Source organism: Ananas comosus, linkage group 2, assembly GCF_001540865.1.
Source record: "Ananas comosus cultivar F153 linkage group 2, ASM154086v1, whole genome shotgun sequence".
Taxonomy (NCBI): domain Eukaryota; kingdom Viridiplantae; phylum Streptophyta; class Magnoliopsida; order Poales; family Bromeliaceae; genus Ananas; species Ananas comosus.
This window is the reverse complement of record NC_033622.1, coordinates 5,653,812-5,673,541: the sequence shown is the minus strand read 5'-3', so window position 1 is coordinate 5,673,541 and position 19,730 is coordinate 5,653,812. Positions and strand designations below refer to the sequence as shown.

General features: G+C 38.4%; 1 protein-coding gene across 2 annotated transcripts; it reads left to right on the top strand.

The window, feature by feature from the left end:
* Positions 8,081 to 10,920, top strand: LOC109723475 (rust resistance kinase Lr10-like). Of its 2 annotated transcripts, XM_020251864.1 has the most exons (4): positions 8,081 to 8,261; positions 8,373 to 8,460; positions 9,253 to 9,288; positions 9,441 to 10,920. In XM_020251864.1, the coding sequence occupies exons 3-4, from the start codon at positions 9,255 to 9,257 to the stop codon at positions 10,619 to 10,621; spliced, it is 1,215 nt and encodes a 404-aa protein (XP_020107453.1). In that variant the 5' UTR covers positions 8,081 to 8,261; positions 8,373 to 8,460; positions 9,253 to 9,254; the 3' UTR covers positions 10,622 to 10,920. The 2 variants fall into 2 exon arrangements, with proteins under 2 accessions (XP_020107453.1, XP_020107444.1); XM_020251855.1 differs by lacking the exon at positions 8,373 to 8,460.

Here is a 19,730-nt window from a genome sequence, read left to right as displayed (position 1 = left end):
CGAAATTGGAATAGATAAATCCATTTGTGGGTATTTGGTACGCGGGAGTCCCATTCCGATTCCGATTCCCGAGTGGAATGGAAATCCCCCAATCACCTTTTTTTTCAATCCGGCCTAGCAGGCCGGATCGAAAGTTGAATCCGGATGGAATGAATATTTATTCGGATTAAATTTATTTTTTCAACTTTTTTAATTAAAATATGAGTTAAAATTTAAAAATTAAATATATAATTTTAAATTTTAATTTAAACTTAAATTAAAAATTAAAATTTAATCAAGTATTTCGAATCTAACTTATGAATTTGAATTTAAATTAAATTTTAATTTATATAAAGTTTTATTCAAATTTTATTTCAAACTTAAATTAAATTTATGGATTCAAATTAAAATTTAAATTGTAATTTTAAGTTTGAATTTGAATAAATTAAAATTTAGTTTCATATTTTGAATTATCCACTCAACTTCAAAGTTTAAATTTTTTTAAAAAAAAATAGATTTAAAATTTTGACATTATTTCAAAATTTTGATGTAAATTTTTAATATTTAATTTTTAATTTGAATTTAAATTAATATATTATAAAGATAATGTTAGTATATTAATTTGATTACGTTTTTTATATCCACATGAACCAAACAACGATAATGGGAATGATTTATTCCGATTCCGATTCAGGTGATGAACCAAACAGAATTAGGTAATGAATCATTCCGATTCCGATTCCGATTCCGATTCCGATTCCGATTCCGATTCTAACTTCGAACCAAACACGCCCTATATGTGTTTAGAACTTATCAATATAGTTTTAACTATTATATTGTTGTATGTGTTTGGGGTGGTGGTTTTATTTTTTTTAGGGTTAATTTCATACAGGTCCTGCAAATATAATGAATTGTAAATATATATCCTTACAATGTTCAACTTTTATATATTATTCTTGCAAAAGTCATAATATTTCAAATATGTCTTTCTGATTTGTTACCATTAAAACAATGTCTATTTTATAAATGAAATAACCCCTTTTACTATCACAAATAAATCCCTCCAAAAGTCCCAACTGTTAATTGAAGAGGGATAAAAAAGTTAATTCACCTCATTAACTAACTATGGTTAAGTATTTAACCTATGGTTAACTAAATTTTTATAACAGATTCAAACGGCAGAAATATATTTGAAAATATTAGGACTTTTGCAGAGNCTAAATTTTTATAACAGATTCAAACGGCAGAAATATATTTGAAAATATTAGGACTTTTGCAGAGACAACACATAAAAGTTGAACTTTATAAAAATATATTTACAATTTACTATATTTGTAGGGACCTGTATGCAATTAACCCTATATCTTATAGTAATTAATACAAGTGTAACTATTACAAATTTTATATTTTTGCTGTAAATTTATAATATAATAAATATATTTTAGAGTAATTAATACAATTTGTTTCCACATCCGTATACGATCTTTAAGTATATAATATACGGATAGTCACTATCCAGATTTGTTCAAATACTCGATAGATATCTTAGTAACTAAATATTCGAACCCTCATCTCTCCCGAACTTGAATGGGTAGAGTATGTATCTCTTTTTTTTTACTTTTTTTTAGGATATGGATATGGTATATTAATTCTCTCTGTAGTAGATTCGGTCATCGGCCATATCTAATTTTTACTAAATAACTCATTCTGTCAGTATCTATACGTGATAGAATATTATGTAAAACTAATTATGTAAGTATCCATTTGTAAAAATGCTATGTATTGTCCGTACAATGGAGCCAGGCTATTATAATATTTTAAGTATGATCGTCTTGGTGCTTATATATAAGTTGTTTTTTTTATAATAGTGCTTTCATATTGGTGATTCATGTCAATAAATAAAATTTAGAGTATTTGAATATTTTAGAAATTGAATTTAATAACTTCCTAATATCATACCCTTTCAACGAGAAAGCCTCAAATCTAACAATTTTGACAATTATCAAATGTTCCGTAACTTAACAGTGTAAAAGAATAAAAAATAGTTGATTTTTTTATAAAATAATCTATTCACTATTCAAAGTAAAATCAATAATTCTGATTTTGAATTGAACATTCCAATTTTCAATTTATAGACTGTAATTCTATAACACACTGAAACTTTGCAAATTGCGAAAGTCGAGTGTTTGATCTGTGTTCTCAGCCTTTCCATAGTTTTTGGAGGGTCGTTGATAGTGTTCCGACGCATGGCTCGCATCCCGAGAATTGAGGTTTTGAACTTGGCACCAAAATTCAGAAAACTGGATTAAGTGGTCTTCTCTCAGATTGCCTCTGCAGGGTTGTGTACCGGTACAACCTTGATGGTTGTACTGGAACACATTGTGTACCGGTACAGCCCTGATGGTTGTACTGGTACAGATGTGGATTCTAGCCAACCCGAGGCTCGAGTTTGTGTTTTCGTGAGATTTGTACCGGTACACTTTTTTGTGTACCGGTACACTTTGGCAGACTGCGAAAACTGCTGCTTTGAGGGGTGTTTTTGCTATTGTAGCAACTCTATAACAGCCCCCACACCTCCTAGAGCCCTTTTTGTGCTGAGATCACAGAAGCTTGAGGTAGGGGACCTCCTCTCTTCCCCTCTTTGGATTTGATCCCCTTTTTGCATGATTTTTAGTGGTTTGATCTTCTCTTTTGCTCCTTGGTGCTGCTTCTTCCCTGTTGAAGGTTTAGAGCTTGAACTTGAAGCTTGATAGAGGGAAGATCATCACTTCTAGTGGACTTTGAGCCTTGATTGAAGCTTCTAAGAGATATGTAACAAGTTTCTTTCCTCTAGATTCTTGTTTCATTGGTTGATTTGTGATGAAATTCTAGAATGGAAACTTAGGGTTTATTTTGGGCATTTTGGATTTAGAGCTTTTGGAGCTTAATCTCTTGAATTAGAACCTTCATCTAGATTAGTTTGAAAGGGTTCTAGCTCCCTTTTGAGGATTGTGAGAGTTTATCACCATTCTAGGTGAGCTTTTGCCCCTTTGCTAGAAATGTTTAATGTTTGATCATATGATTGTTCGTAGCGTTCGTGTATCCCTCCTTTTGTGACCTGTAGGGTACTAAAAGAGTGGTGGACACCTGCGTCGGAGCAAACGAATGGTTTCGAATAGTTTCGATGGGTTTGGCTTCATTGGAATAGGAGAAAACTTCTCCTAAGTGGTTAAATATTTCGTTTCATCGCATCGCATGCATATCCATGCTAGATAGAATTTATGTGAATTTTAGAATGTTTAAAATGCATGTGTTATGTATTATGAAAATTCATCTCTATATAGTAGAACTTTATGTGGATAAATCATGCATGTGAGTAGCATTCTTCTTGGGTATTTGAAACATGTCTCGTATGACGAAAATGACTCGAATTATGTATTCTTGAATACTAAACTCATGCTTGGACTTGGTGAACAAAAGTGCCATAAAGGGGCACCGACTTAGTAAAAATTGTGAAACTGCAACATAGTGACATAAAGATAGGCCCTTGTGACATCTACTATATTCCATGTTGTAGGCATGATGACATAGTGATAGGCCATTGAGACATGTTATATTTCATGTTTTAGACATTATAACATAGTGATAGACCATTGAGACATGTTATATTCCATGTTGTAGAGATGAAGACTTGAGACTTGAGACAGACTTATATGCTTACTTGCCCTTGTGCTCATTCGCACATGCTTGTGAGGGTCACTCCCTACAAGCCGGCACTCCGGAGATAGCCATCGCGATACATACTCACCGTACGGAATTGGGCGCCAGAGTGGATTGCCGTGGGTAAGGCTCATTCGTAGAGTGGGGATGTTGACTACCACGGGACCATTAGGCACGGCACAGGCCAGACAGCCTACGGGTTGGTTTTTAGGCCAGACAGTTTTCGGGTGGGTCTTACAAGATTGGAACTATATGTAGTTGATATGCCAAGTGGACTTGAACTAGAATAGTAAACAATGATATCTTACTATTTCCGTTGTGGACATTATGTTGGTTGCATACTTATGCTTATTCATGTTAGCATAGCTTTCTTACATGTGCAAAATCATGCTAAATAGAGACATCATGTTGTAGTAAGTTACATATTTATTTACATGTCGTTCATATCGCTTTTACTTATTTACTTACCTGTTTAGTTTTGGGGCCTAGTGGTGCACCTATTTGAAGTCAGTAATTGCCCACTGAGAACTATTATTTAATAGTTCTCACGCCCTCTGTTTGATGCCGTTTTTAGAGCCTTCAGCACCGGCGGAGGCACGGGATCCCGGCAAGGGAGTCGCATAGCTAGTTAGCGCGGAGCTTGCTTTTGTTTCTAGGTGGTCTACTCTTTTTTGTATTTTTGGGAAGAGAGTTTTGTTACCATGTATAGAGACCACTATTGTACGACTCATAGCACTTGTACTCGAATTTTTGTTGTTCTACTTTATGATTTAATTTAGTAAATTTTTAGCTTTCGCTGTACTCTCCTGTTGTAGAATCTAGTAGTATTTTGCTCTGATATTGCTAAATCTCTTTGCATTATTGTTTTATTTATTACTTTATCGTAGACGTCTTATATGTTTTAGACATATGGCGGGTCTAGACACGTGCCGAGCGGGCTTCCGCTGACAAATTCAATTTTGACTGATCATTTTATATCCGTTTGATAGATTTTATTATAAATTTAAAAAATTATGAAATTCGATTTTATATATTTTATATTGTCTAAATCATATTTAATAATATAGATTATCGATTCTAAGTTCAATCAGTGAAAAAAAATGTGAATACGAAAGCCTCCATACTTATAATACTACAATTATATTTAGGGCATGTTTGGTTCATGATTGTAATACGAATGAAAAATGGAATTTGATTGCTTTGAAATGGAAAATAAAATGACGAATCATTTAAAAATATTTAGTTCATTATTGAAATGGAAATCGGAATGAAAATTTAAAATTTTTGAGAGAGGGTTTTGATTAAGAGAGAGGAAATTGTGATGAAGGAAGAGGAGGTAGGTACTGATGAAAAAGAATTTTGAATAGTTTACTTTGGAATTAGCCAATCCGAAATTTAAAACCGGGTTGGATCATAAATGAATTTGATTATTCCCATTCCGGAGTGGAATGGAAAACAAACGGCAATTATCAGAATCAATTAATTCTATTCTAATTTCATAATCTAAAATAGGTGAACCAAATATGCCTGAACTAACTTTCGGGAAGTCTTGAATTTTAATTTGTGCATAAATTTGGATTGCAAATCATGTAATTTTAGATTGGCGCAATGAATTGAGTGCTTTGGTTCTTCTTTTAACCATAGAACCAGCAAGAGGTGACAAGTTTTTTTTTTTTTTTTTTTTTTATTCTTTTTTCTAAACCACTCGTACGTTGCTCCCTCCTAATAAAATTGTTAACTCCACCCACCCTAACTAGCGGTCAAGCAAAAACTATTTTTTTCTAAATGCTTTAACTGCGGGATGGAAGTAGACGACATAAAACCTCACGAGATTGATTTGGACCCTTTTTTTTTTTTTGTTTTTTACAGGATCCTCACTTTAACCATGAGTTGCTCCTCCACTTGATCTTTCATCCAAATCTCCTAAAAAAAATAAAATAAAATAAAAAAAATAATGGACAACATTTTGTCTTGGAGCGAAAGGTTAAGTTAGGTTGAGTCACGTTCGAAATGACAAAAAATTAGGTTGGACTAAATCATATTCGAAGTGGCGTGAAGCTAGCTGAGCCGAGTCACAATTAAGATCCGTTGAGACTATGTCTGTACCATTTAAATGAATTAGTTATGTATTTCTAATAACGCAAGCTTTTGAGATTAATAGTTAGCGCCAATGATCCGACATTTGTCTCCACCTTTATTAGAAAGTAGTCCAAGATAGATCAAATTCAAATTTAAATCAAAATTTTAAGTTTAGACTATGAATATAAATTTTGAAGTTAATTTAAAAATAAATTGAAATCGGCATTTTACACTTTTTACTTATGTACTACCAAAAAAAAAAAAAAAAAANTTTTCTATTGGCCAATTTGCATAAAAAATCCACTTATTTTGAGCTTTTGTAAAACCGGGCCACCTTTTTCATTTTTACAGATTCGGTCCGAATTTTTAGCAAACTGACCAAAATACCCTTATTACTTTTTCTCTCTCATCTTTCTCTCTCCTTTTCGTTTCTCTCGTTCTTTCTTTTTTTCTTTCGCCGAAAAAAATAGCGAAGGCAGAGGCGAAGGCGGAAACGGTCCGCCTCGCCTCTCACCCTCATGCTCTCTCCCTCACCCTTTTCCTCGCCCACGCATCTCCCACCTTCCTCGCCTCCAATCCCGCCGAGGCAGCGCCGCGACTTCTTTTTTTTTTTTTGCTTTTTTCTTTTCTTTTCTTCTCCAAATCTCCTCCACCATCTCTGACGACGACGTCTCTCTCGCCCTCCCCCGCACTTCTCGTTCCTCCCTTTCCCTCCTCTCAGCCTTCGACGACGATGCATCTTCGCCGGCGCCGACGTCGACACCGTGGAGGTCACTGCGACGCTGCAGCCTCGAAGCCGGGGGTCCTTAACGGCGTTGTCGCCGGCGCCGTGGCCGTTGGGAGAGAGGGGCGACAAAATAAATATAAAAGAAGCAAGAAAAAAATAAAGATATAAAATTATAGAAAAAGAAGGATGAAGATAAAATTGCATCGTTAACTGTAAAAAAAATATAAGTTGCACTACTTAAAATGTAAACTGCAGTTGTAAGATGAAAATTACACTCTTTAAACGAAAATTACACTCTTTGGAAGATATTTATATTATTTCTCCTCTTATTGCACTCTTTCTGATGTAAACTGCATTCATTAAGATGAAAATTACACTCTTTAAACGAAAGTTGCACTGTTTCTCCTCTTGTTGCACCATTTCTCCTCTTATTACACTATTTTTTATCTTAAACTGCACCCCTTCAAGAGATATTTATACTGTTTTTCCTCTTGTTGTACTGTTTCTCCTCTTACTGCACTATTTATCCTCTTGTTACACTATTTTTATCTTAAACTGCACCCTTTAAGAGGAGAAACAGTATAACAAGAGGAGAAATTGTGCAACAAGAGAAGAAACAGTATAAATATCTCTTAAATGGATATAATTTAAGATAAAAAATAGTGTAAGAAGAGGAGAAATGATGCAATAAGAGGAGAAACAGTGCAACTTTCGTTTAAAGAATGTAACTTTCATCTTAATGGATGCAGTTTACATCTGAAAAGTGCAATAAGAAGAGAAACAGTGTAAATATCTCCTAAAGAGTGTAATTTTCATCTTAAGTAGTGCAACTTGTAATTTTTTTTGCAGTTAACGATGCAATTTCATATTCATCCTTTTTTTTAATATAATTTTTTATCTTTTTTTTTTTTTGTTTCTTCTATAATTATTTTTGTCACCCTCTCTGCCAACAGCCACGGCGCCGGTGACGACGCCGCTAAGGACTCTCCCGCTCCGAGACTGCAAAGCCGCAGTGACCTCCACGGTGTCGGTGTCGGCGCCGGCGAAGATGTATCTCGTTGGAGGCGGCAGAGAAGGAGGGAGAGGGAGAGACGAGAAAGGCAGGGAAGGGCGAGAGAGACGTCATAGTCGGAGACGGTGGAGGAGAGTCGGAGAAGAAAAGAAAAGAAAAAAGCAAAAAAAAAAAAAGTCGCAGCGCGGCCTTGACGGGGTCGGAGGCGAGGAAGGTGGGGGTGCGTGGGCGAGGGCAAGGGCAAGGGCGAGAGCATGAGGGTGAGAGGCGAGGCGGACCGTTTCCGCCTCCGCCTCTGCTTTCGCTACTTTTTTTCGGCGAGAAAAAAAAGAACGAGAAAAACGAAGAGGAGAGAGAAAAAGGAAAGAGAAAAAATAATAAGGGTATTTTGGTCAGTTTGCTGAAAAAGCGGACCGAATCTGCAAAAACGAGAAATGTGACCTGATTTTGCAAAAGCCCAAAATAAGTGGATTTTTTTATGCAAATTGGCCTTTTCTATTCTTTATTTTAAAGCTAATAGAGAATTGAATTGTATTTACTTTATGTCCGACATATCTCATCAATCTTAATTATCAAAAAAGAATATAATACTCATCGGTCAATAGAGGCTAACATCTAGACATTTCATCTGCTCACACCAAAACCTCCCTCTCTGAAAAATCAAAAGCATTTGGCCATCTCAATTTCAACATAAGCACTCGAAGAAGAAACACACAAGATCTCTTATTGAGCTGTTGCAGCGACAAGCTGGGAAGGAACAACCAAGTATGTCTCATCTCCACTCATGCCTCATCTTTCTTTTTCATCAACGACTCTGTCGTTTTTATGTTTTTTCTTTTTCTTGGGAGTGTAGTAACTAAAATTCTTCTTTGGCAGCAAAACATTTGCCAATGAAATTCATGGAATCAACCTTTTGGATCACTAGATATTGTAGTAGAAATATAATTGTGTGTGAGAGATTGAGGTATGTTGAGTTACGCAAATGGAATTGAATACTTAATTGGCGAAATCATTTTTCGAGATTATTTGAGATTGCATGAGAGGAAGAATAGTAGTTGATCTCGACCCAAAATATATTAGAAATATAATATTCGACCAAATTGGAACTATTCCTCTTTACTCATATAGCTGGAGAGAGGCAAGATAATTTCTTTTCATCAAAAAATGAATAGTTTTGGTACAATTTTGTTCGGTGTGAATAAAATTGGTGTTCATAAATGTGGAATGAAGGACCAATTCCTAAAAAAGTCCTTATGACCCTTTGTAACCCGTCATGATCTTTGTACAGCATCATGTAGTACTTTATAGATTTAGCATGATGTTTATATTGGTGGTATATTATACCTTTCTCTATCTATGTTTTTTTTTTACTGTATTTTGCTCTCAGATCATTTTTCTACAGCAGAAAATTTTCTTTACTTTTGTTTGATAGAAACAGGGCAATATAGAAGGTTTACAATTGAGAAAATAAATGCTAATAGAGATCTTATTTAGATACAGAGCCGACTATAGTAGACTGTAAAATTTGTGCAATATTATTAAGGTACAGCTGATAATTGCAAACAGGTGAAGGCCTGACCATAGTCGTCTTGATATATGCTTAAAAAGAAAAAATATATATATTAATGACAGAATTAGTTCATGGTGTAGAGATATGATATTATGAGTTACTGGTCACTACATACATATTTTTAATTAACATGACACGTTTACATGTAAAATACCAACTAAAGCTTAGATTTCTTGATCATTCCAGGTATGCCGGTTCGTCGAATTGCCGCCGCAATCATTGGTAAGAAAACCCTCAAATCTATTGGCATAAGAAGCAAAATCAAAATTAAGAACCCAAAAAAAAAAATCTTCAAGCTTTTTCTAAGTTTCTTATTGCTTATTTACCTTAGCATTAGTGGTTGTGACTTGTGAGTGGTATACTGCTCTTGGCAGCTTTCGTTATCGCCAAATTTCGCCGAAAGAGGAAGCTGCAAAAGAATGATGCATCCATATCCCTGATGAAGACCAACAATACTGATGGAACTCCACCGACGACTTACTCCAAAAGCGAAGATTCAGCGATTGAAGTAGAACCAATTGAGAGGTTTCTTGATGAATTACTTAGAGAAAAGCCCATGAGATTCACACCCCAACAGCTGATAGCTTTTACTCAGAACTATTCGGTAAAGCTTGGCTCAGGTGGCTTTGGTGAAGTCTACAAAGGACAATTCCCCAACGGAATGCTTATAGCAGTTAAAGTCTTAAAGATGAGCATGGACAGGCGAGCCGAGGAGCAGTTCATGGCCGAGGTCGGAACAATCGGTCGAACATACCACATTAATCTTGTCAGGCTCTACGGGTTTTGCTTCGACAAAACACTAAAAGCACTTGTCTACGAGTTCATGGAAAATGGCTCATTAGATAAGTATATATTTGAGGAGAAAAATAGACTCGACTGGCCAAAGCTGCATGAGATTTCGATTGGAACGGCGAAAGGAATCCGATACTTGCACGACGAGTGCCAACAGAAGATAGTGCATTACGATATAAAACCTGCCAATGTCCTTCTCAGTAGAGACTTTACTCCCAAAGTTTCAGATTTTGGTTTAGCAAAGCTGTGTGAAAGGGACAGTGATAGTTACAATAACATGACGTTCAACGCGGCGAGAGGGACTCCAGGGTATGCTGCTCCCGAACTGTGGAAGCCGTTTCCGGTCACCCACAAGTGCGATGTGTATAGTTTCGGTATGCTTCTATTCGAGATGCTCGGCAGGCGAAAGAATCTCGATTCTAAGCAAAGTGAGAGCAAAGAGTGGTTTCCGAGATGGGTGTGGGAGAAGTTTGAGAAGGGAGACATGGAGAGCATACTATCTCTATCGGGGATAGCCGAGAAGGATAGAGAGAAGGGAGAGAGGATGTGTAAAGTAGCACTGTGGTGTGTTCAGTATGAGGCGGAGGCGAGGCCTTCGATGAGTAGTGTAGTGAGGATGTTGGAGGGAGAGGTTGAGATTGTGCCTCCTGTGAATCCTTTTCTTTATCTGAGCCAATCTGAAGCAACAAATTCAGATCAGTGGACAGAGACTACAACACAAGATTCAACTAGTAAGGGAACGGCTAAGGATGATAGTGAGTGAGTGATTTCATGAAAATGGATTCTTATGGTGATATTGTTATGCTGCTTGTGTTAGTCTGGAATGGGGAATTAAGAAGAGTGTTCGGATTTTTCTAGCATAGATACGAACTTCCTAGCTTAAAGAAGTTGAGCGTTTTTTTTTTTTCCTCCTTGTTTTCCTTTTTTTTTTTTTTTTGTGCAGTGATGTTACATGGACCGCGAGTTCTATTTGGACCAAAAGAACTTGCATCTTTTGCATTTGGAGTTGGTGAAACAATGAGCAGAGACTTGCTGATACTGAGTGGAACTTTTTTTTTTTAATCTCTCTCTCTCTTTCTATCTCTCTCCCTCTTTTGAGGCCTAATGTCTCTACTTTTTATAGCTAAGTTTATTTTCGAAATGAATGAAATGGATAGCGTGCTATCTTTTTCTCAAAAAAAAAAAATCTTTTGCATTTGCGTATACGCAACGGTCCTAATAAGAAGTTTCACCCTTTTCTCTAAATTATTTTAGTTTAGACTTTAGCCCCTATTTCGGATACATAAATATCTTATTCGGTATGTTTTCTTAATATATTTAAGAAATTTGTACATATAGCCCATGTAAGCACGGTTTGAATGCATGAATATCTTATTTAGTATATTCTCTTTATTTACTTAAGAAATTTATATATATTAGGAGTGTGATCAAATACTTAGAATGGAATATCATATTTGACATTCAAATCATTTTTTAAGAATAAGATAAATTATATCATAGAAGAAATACACTATCCTACTAAATCATTGATAGCAAGAAATAGTATATTGAAAACTTTACAAATCCCTAAAGTCTAGTGTAAAATGGCCTATAACCTCATTTGAAGGTTTTAGGAGAATTTGAGATATGTTGGAACTATTTTAAATTCCTAAACCAGTATGTAGTTTGGGCCAATTCCCATTTCAATATCAGTGTGATCCGAGATCAATGAACTAACTTAGTAGTAAATTGATGCACGGAGGAAAGTAAGGTATAAAAGATGTTTATACCAGTTATTCCAATATCAGCATGTTCATTTTTAATATTAATATATACATATATATATATATATATAGTCCGGCTAGTGTGCTTTTAAATGCACCAAGCAATTGGTGCTTATAAGTTTTCTAATCCGTCTCATATATAATATAATATATATATATATATTAATATATATATATATATATATATACTATATATATATATATAGTCCAGTTATGGTGCTTGTAAAAAGCACAAAGCACTTATGCTTGTAAATTTTTATACCATTAATCTACTCATGCGATCATTTTTTAACCATTGTCTTATACTATTCAACGCACCACCCACTCAACCCTAGGGGGCCCACATCATCTAACCGCATATCTCTTAATCCAAATGGCTAAAAATCACAAGTACAATAATTGGTATCTTTTTTAAAAGCTAGGAGCTCAATTCTATATATAATATATATAATATATATATATGTAGAAGAGAGAGAGAGAGAGAGAGAGAAAGAGAGAGGAGAGAGAAGAGAGAGTTGGGTTAGAATACTATTAATAGCAAAAGGCCTTTTTTTGTTATGCAGTTTTTAGCCTTGAATCAATTCTTTTCAATCATTTCTAACCATTGGATTAAATATTATAATCCAGTGGGACACATCACCTTAGGGATCACTTAACCCTAAGGACTAATATCATCCTAACCCTACAATTTCTCATCCAAACGTTAAAATTTGATAGCAAAAAGGATCTTTTGAACATCAATAGTATTCAAACTTAGCTATATATATATATATATATATAAATATATATATATATATATATATATAGAGAAGAGAGAGAGAGAGAGAGAAGAGAGAGAGAGAGAGAGAGAGAGGCTCCTGCGCTTTCGAAAGTACGGAGGTCTATGTACTTCTAAGTTGTTTTCGATAATGGGATATTTGATTCAGTGATCGGTTTCGTTAGAGATGATCTGTAGTGTTGGAGCTCTCTAAGTAACCAAATTCATAAGTTTTTTACTTTGTTTGCCTAGTGACGAGTAATCTCAAAATGATCGGCCGAATTTAAAAATTTTATAAAAATAATCATAAAAGATTCAAATTTCAAATCGAAAGTATTGATCTATTCTTGATGTTAAGTAGAATTTTCTATTAGTTTCAATTAATTTTGGTTGTTCTAAACTGTCTAACTTACAAATATGCCACATCGACCATTAAGAGCATGAATGTCAATTAGTAAGATATGCAACTAGTGTAATCAAATCGAGGTGCAAATATACTATGCATCAACGATTAGTACAACATATGATTCAATCCATAACCGTTGTATTAGTCTATAGAACTCAGGCAAAAGCCACGCCTTCACAAATCTGACTCACGGATCACTTTTGACCTCTTTTTTGAAAAAGAACACCCACTATCAGTGGCCAAACTAAACTGGTGTAAGTGAATGTGCATTGATGTTGTGGCAGATCATACTATATGCTCAAATAACCGAACCGCAGCGAAAAGCCACAAAGCTCACAAGGGGAAATCAAGCAATGGAACTGCGGCAGGAATGCTGCAAAGCTCATGAGAAATAATCAAGTAATCGAACGGCGGTAGGAAACCCCAAAACTCACAAGAAGCCATCTGCCGACCACAAAAGTCAAACTCATATAGAGTATAGCCGACCACAAGTTCAATCGTATGTCATATCTATAATCGAGTGCAACCGACCAATAAGATCAACATGCACAAAGAAGTAATTATGTGTCATCCATATCCTACTCTGCATGTCATATGTCCAACATGATGATGTACATACATAATAATCATGAAATATGTGAAGAGCCACCTCAACCTACATTTCTCTTGCTTAATTAAATAAAAGGAGCTGCATTATAATTTTTTAGGGTTTGATTTTAAGGTGTTTTTCTATAAGGGGCTTTTAGAGGTTCTAACTTGGTTAGAATTCTTTCTTTGAAGTTTCTTGGAGTTCTAAAGAGATCAAGAACCATCTCCAACAAAGATTTGAGCATAGGTGGGGAATAACTGAAATGGGTTTGATCTTCACTTTGACTAATGCTTTTATTGTTCATATGCATGCATTATGAATAAAAAAATAGATTAAAACACGTTTAGTTTGCATGAAATGAGATTTAAAAGATGGGTAAATTACACCATTAGTCCCCAACCTTTTTCCAAATTTTCAACTAGGTTTCCCTAACCTTTTTTTTGTCAATTGAGTTTCCAATTTCAATAAATTATTTCAATTGAGTCCTGCTGTCTACATTTTCGTTATAGTTGACGGAAATTGACACGTCGGCGCCAGCACGGTGCAGATTTGGCAAGTATAGAGGAAAAATGTCACGCCCCGGGGCCGATTTTAAAAGCTTTTTTTAAAAAAATTCATTATCATTTCGAAAACAGAGTTGTGGAAGACGTGCCAAATTTTTTTTTTTCTTTTTTTTTTCCAACCTGGCTCACGAGACGCACAGACCCGCCACAAATATAAAGTTTTCCTGTCCACTCGGACAGAGTCTTCTTTATATTTGCACGGCATACCAACAATACAACAGGATCTCAACCACAACCTACATTTATCAATCAACAACCAATTCATGATACACATTTTCATACAGCTATCAATCATTAAGATGATGCATGCCTCTAAGCACTCCTTAGGCGCTGGATGATGCAATGCACAGTACAACAATCATTCTATTTAAAAGTGCTCCTCACCCGGAAGCTTTGTTTTTGAAATCTATTTCAGTCATCCATGAAAACCATTCGAAAATCCTTTTAAATTGTTTCCCACTCAGAAACTCTATTTTGAAAACCGACTACCTCGAGGGGTAGAAAACCACAATGCATAAGGACTTGAACTGAATATCGATAAAACCAGATCCACAAATCCACAATCTAAAATCACATGCATAAGAAAAACATCACAGATCCACTGAAGCCAAATCACCAACATTTAAACAAACATGAGGATCGTCTAACTGAACCATTTATTATTAAAACTACTTAGTGCCGAAATGAAAGTAATCAGGGTGCCGATTGCTCTACCAGACTAGCTAGATCGTCCTCCCGTCGAGCCCAAAATCTAACTCCTCGTCCATGTCACTTGGGGGCAATAGGGGGTGAGAAACTGCAACCATGGTTTCTCAGTGGGTACGACAGAGCCACGAAGGCAAGCCGTAATCACCAGAAACCAAAGGAGATAGATAAACAAATGTATATGCTGATATGAAACAGAACTACAGATATGAGCATGATGTGATGTAAGAGCAACTACAGTAGTAATAGAAACATGATAATAACTGAGCAAGAACGAAACTACTACTGTAACCAAAAACTCAACTAATCGGATGCCTCAAGGGTAAATAGTCCAAACCAAACCCAATCTGATGCTGCTATATTGGTCTGCAGACCTCAAGCGTTACCTGTCACAGAGCAGACACTGCCAACTTATTCATGCGTCACCGACGACCTATCCGGATACGTACACCCCTTGGTTGGTGGCCAAACCAACCTGGTGTCTAAAATACACAGTGCTGTGACTAAATCATACTGATATGCTCAAAACGAAAACCGGCAAAAAAAGATCGGTGCCTTAGCCGAAGCCAGGTGCAAGGGCGTACAACACCGAACCACGATCAACCAGATCGAAACACACGACAACGGAGTCGATGTGTTGCCTGGACCCAAGGTCCACAGAGATACAATATATATGCAACCTGCTCTACATGTATAACCACAACTATTCAAATGTAATCAATGAGATACGATAAACAAACGATAAACAATCAACTGACATGTAGAGACTACGATACTGAAATGAAAGAACAGAGGAAGGGTGAAACGATCTCACCGACTACCAGCACAAAGCACCCACCTGTCACTGTCGCGTCGGAACACTGGGTATGCACAAAGTCTACCGGACCTAAGAAGATCCACCAGGTCAGTATCCAAACCACTAACCCAAAGCACGAGACTCACAAACCCCCCACACAAGATCCCCGTAATCGGTTTTCCAAAACCAATCACCATAACTCACCGGAAGTCTCGAAAACCATACCGGACGCCTCGGGATAAGTGTCCCGAAACTCACCGACTCGTACCACGAGTTACCCGCTGCCACAAAACACATCAATTTGGATGTCTTGGCAGCAAACATAAGATAACACCACTACACAATTATCGCCGGATAATTATACGAATCCGGGTTCCCGAAAGTGTCTATTTCGACACCGGAACCCACCGTCGCTCACCCATCATCACCGAACCCACAAAATGATGATGGTGACCAGCCAACAAGGCTCAGCGATAATTTACAGGAAAACCAAACCACGTCGGAAGAAATCCGAACCGAAACCGCATTCTTTCGGCAAATTTTGCCGAAAAACGCGCCGGAATCGACTTTTCGATTTCCGCGAAAGCTATCAGATCATGGACAATCAGTCCGAAGGTCACTACACACACCAACGCACTGCCCACAGTATCCACAAGGTGTACAAATGCATAAAAGTCCCTATGTTTACATAAAATCCATCATTTTATGTAAATCGGGCGACTTCTATGGCTCGTTCTCACAAACCGAGGACTTCTAAGGCCCGCCGAGATACATACTGACAGGTCTCGACGTGCCGGAGGCCATGCTCATGGTCCGGAGCGCAACAGCTCACTGTGGGAAGAGCGGGAGCAACCCGAAGGTTCTACGAACAGCACGCGCGCAGTCGGGGAAAATCGAGCCGAACAGAACGATACGACATCCGCTGATCCAAAATAACGTGAGAACTGTGATCAGAACTGATCCACGATTACCGTGCTCACCTCCATAGGCATCGGAACAGCCTCGGATCGCCATAAAAATGCGCATAATCCTGAAACAGCAGCCAAAAAGGCTCTAACGGAGCGACACCGCCGAAACAGCGGAAAGGAGTCTCCCCGACAGAAACTAAGGTGAGCACGATGATCAGCAATTTGCCATGATCATCGTGCTCCCTTCCGTAGAGACCAGGGAGGCACGGGAAGCTCGGAACAGCAAACCGCCAAGATGAGCCCTATTTCGGGCTTGGCCGGAGCAAGCTTGCTCCGTCCGGCTTCCGGCGGCACGGCGGCGCACGCGGGGGCCAGGGAAGGGTGCGGGGGAGGTGAGGAATACGAGGCTCACCTCAGATGGTGGTTGGAAACGGCGGCGGCTACGGTGGAACCAACCAAGCCCGCACGAGATCCGGCTCAGGTTCCAGAGCAGCTGCGGCCCCAGCGGCGGCCGGGGCAGGTCGGAGACGTCGGCGACCGATTTTCAGAGGCCGGAGGAGGAGGAAGGAGGCGGCGGGCGATAGCGGCGGCGGCCCATAGCTCGGGTGTGGCCGCCGGAGCTTGGCTCGGTCTGCAGGCTGAGGCGGCGGCGCCCAAGGCGCGCGGCGGCGGCGGCGACTCGCTGGGGCGGCAACGTCCAACAAGGAGGGTTGCCGAGGCTTCGGAGAAGGCGGCAGAGGTGGTCCAAGGGGCGGCGGTGCGGAGGCTAACTCTGAAGCTCGGCTCAGCCCGAGCAGCTCTGGGCAACCGCGGTTGACAGAGGCGGCGGCGGCGGCCCGCAGAGGCGGCGGCGACCGGCCAGGGAGGGTCGCCGGTCTCCGGGGACGACGGCGCGGCCGAGCCAAGGTGGCGGCAGCGCGGAGGAGGGCTGCCAAGTCTGCTCGGCCAGAGCAGATCCGGGGTGGCCGCGCTCGGTCAAGGTGGCAGTGGCGGCGCTCGGGATGGCGGTGGCCGGCGGGGGAGACTCCGACGAGGTCGGTACGACGCCAGCGACGGACCTAGAGGCAATGCAGCCTCGGCCAAGCTCTATCTCGAGAGAAAGAGAGAGAGAGGGATGGAGAGAGAGATGGATGGTGGCTCGGCGGCGGCCGGGGCTCAGCCGGCGGCGGCCGGGGGTGCGCGGCTAGGGCAGAGGAGCAAGGTAAAGGTTGCAGGGGTGACTAGCGTAGCTGGGGGCTGGCTAGGGTTAGGGTTAGATGGAAGAAACCCTAAAATACATATATATCATGGTGCAACTTCGCGAGTTAGCCCCCTCCCAAACTGTAGTATATAATACTAAGTCCCTCCCAGTACGTGTAATACGCGCGAATAGCCCTCCACGTGCGATCTCACGTGACACGGTACATAAAATATTGCAACTTTTGCGAAAATACCGTTTTGCCCTCACTGACCTCAACTCGGTCATCGTGCAATCTCCGTAGATCCGTCCGTCAGATTTGCGAACGGATCGCACAGTGCGATCAGCACGACGGAGACAACAAAGCTACGATTTCGTTTCATCTCGATCGCTCTCGGATTCGCGACGAAATCCGTTCCAACTCTCCAACGGAAGAAACTATGCACAAATACATATAAAACATGTATTTTCGGATTTCCTCAAAATCTGTGCGCCAAACTCAAAATCCGCCAGCGCCATTAGTTCCAGAATACCTGCATCCTTCGAAACGAGCTATTGGACTGCTATGAACGGTGTCCGATACGTGCCAGTAGCCAACTTCCCACCGTGACTTCTCCGGAAAACCGAGTTACTATTCACTTTTAGTGAAACTTGAAAATCGCGTAGAATCTCAGTTCTAGCTCGGTTTCTTCCGAAACTTGACGAGTGCTTTTGTAATTAAATTACACACAAAAACATCGTCAACTGAGAGTTTAGCTACACTACCAAAATCTTGGTCCTTACAAAAAATAACCCACTTGCCAAACATGTGCACTGCACTTACTAAGTAGCCTAGTAAATTAGAAAGAGAAACAAAAAAAAAAAAGAAATGGGATGCTGTCCAATCTTGCATTAAGGTTTCACTGTTTTCCCCAATCCATGAATTGAAGCCTGTCATTAGCGACGACAACCAAAGCAAGGGGGATGGGTCAAAGATCTGCTCTTGCATGAAGGATAGATCTTCTTGAACATAAAGTATAATTAATTAAGAGGAAGAAGACAAAGAAAGGTGGAAAATGAGGGTTTTAAGAAGAGGTGACCCACAACTTGAGTATAGTAAGTTTTATTTTAAATTTTTTTATCTTTGTGGTCCTAGCAGAGTTATCTTTGCCATATGGGAGGGTTTTTTCAATAATTTTTTATTACCCTTTCTATATATATATTTTATTGCAAAATATTTTTTTTTTGTATTCTTTTGACACAACAAAAGTTGGTAATAATTTTTAATTAATTAATTTTCTTTTTGTATGCATGTCCCACAGCACAAGACAATGATTATTTTAGTATAGAGTACTATTATGGCGGTACTTTTGTCCAAGCACCACTAAAAAATTATATTGGTGGTAGTGTTGACTACTTTGATCTATGTGAGTCTGATGAGATGTCTTTATTATAACTAGATGACATGGGATAGAATTTAGGATATGTTGGTGAGCATGATTTTTTTCGGAGACAAAAAAAGAAAGGAATTTAAATGATGACTTTATTCATATTAAGAGTGATAAAGAGTTACTTGATACAATTGGCAAGCTTTGTTGAGAGGAGTTGTTACAAATATATGCTGATAAGAAAAGGTTCAGTGAGAGCGCAAATTCTTTCAAAGATGTGGATGAAGTTGGTAGTACAGATGATATTCCTATTATGAAAGAGATTTTAGCTGATATTGGATTTAATGACTCTGAAAAGAGTTTAGATGCAAATGATGAGGAATGGGCTCCTAATGATGATAAGAACAATAAGAAAGAATCTAAGGAACGTTTTAGAATTGTTAGCAGAAGGCTTAACAAGTTAACCAAAAAAGCTATTGAGAAAGAAGATGAATGTAATGAAGAACTTTATGACAGTGAATACGAAATTTCAGATGATGAAGACTTACATGAGGTCAATGTAAAAAATTAATAATAGAGATAAGAGTGCAGAGAAAAGACATATAGATGTTGAGATTGAGATAGATAATATATGAGATAGATAATATAGGAGAGCATAATGAGGTGTCATCAGATTATGATTCAGGAGACTGTAACGACCCAGCCCACTAGCAACAATAACTCGTTGGGCCCAAACACCGGCCCAACATGCTTAAGCTCAGTTATTATTACTAGTGTCTAAGTCTCTTATATACCCAATCACATCTCCATTCATATCTGATGTGGGATTATTGGAGTGTGA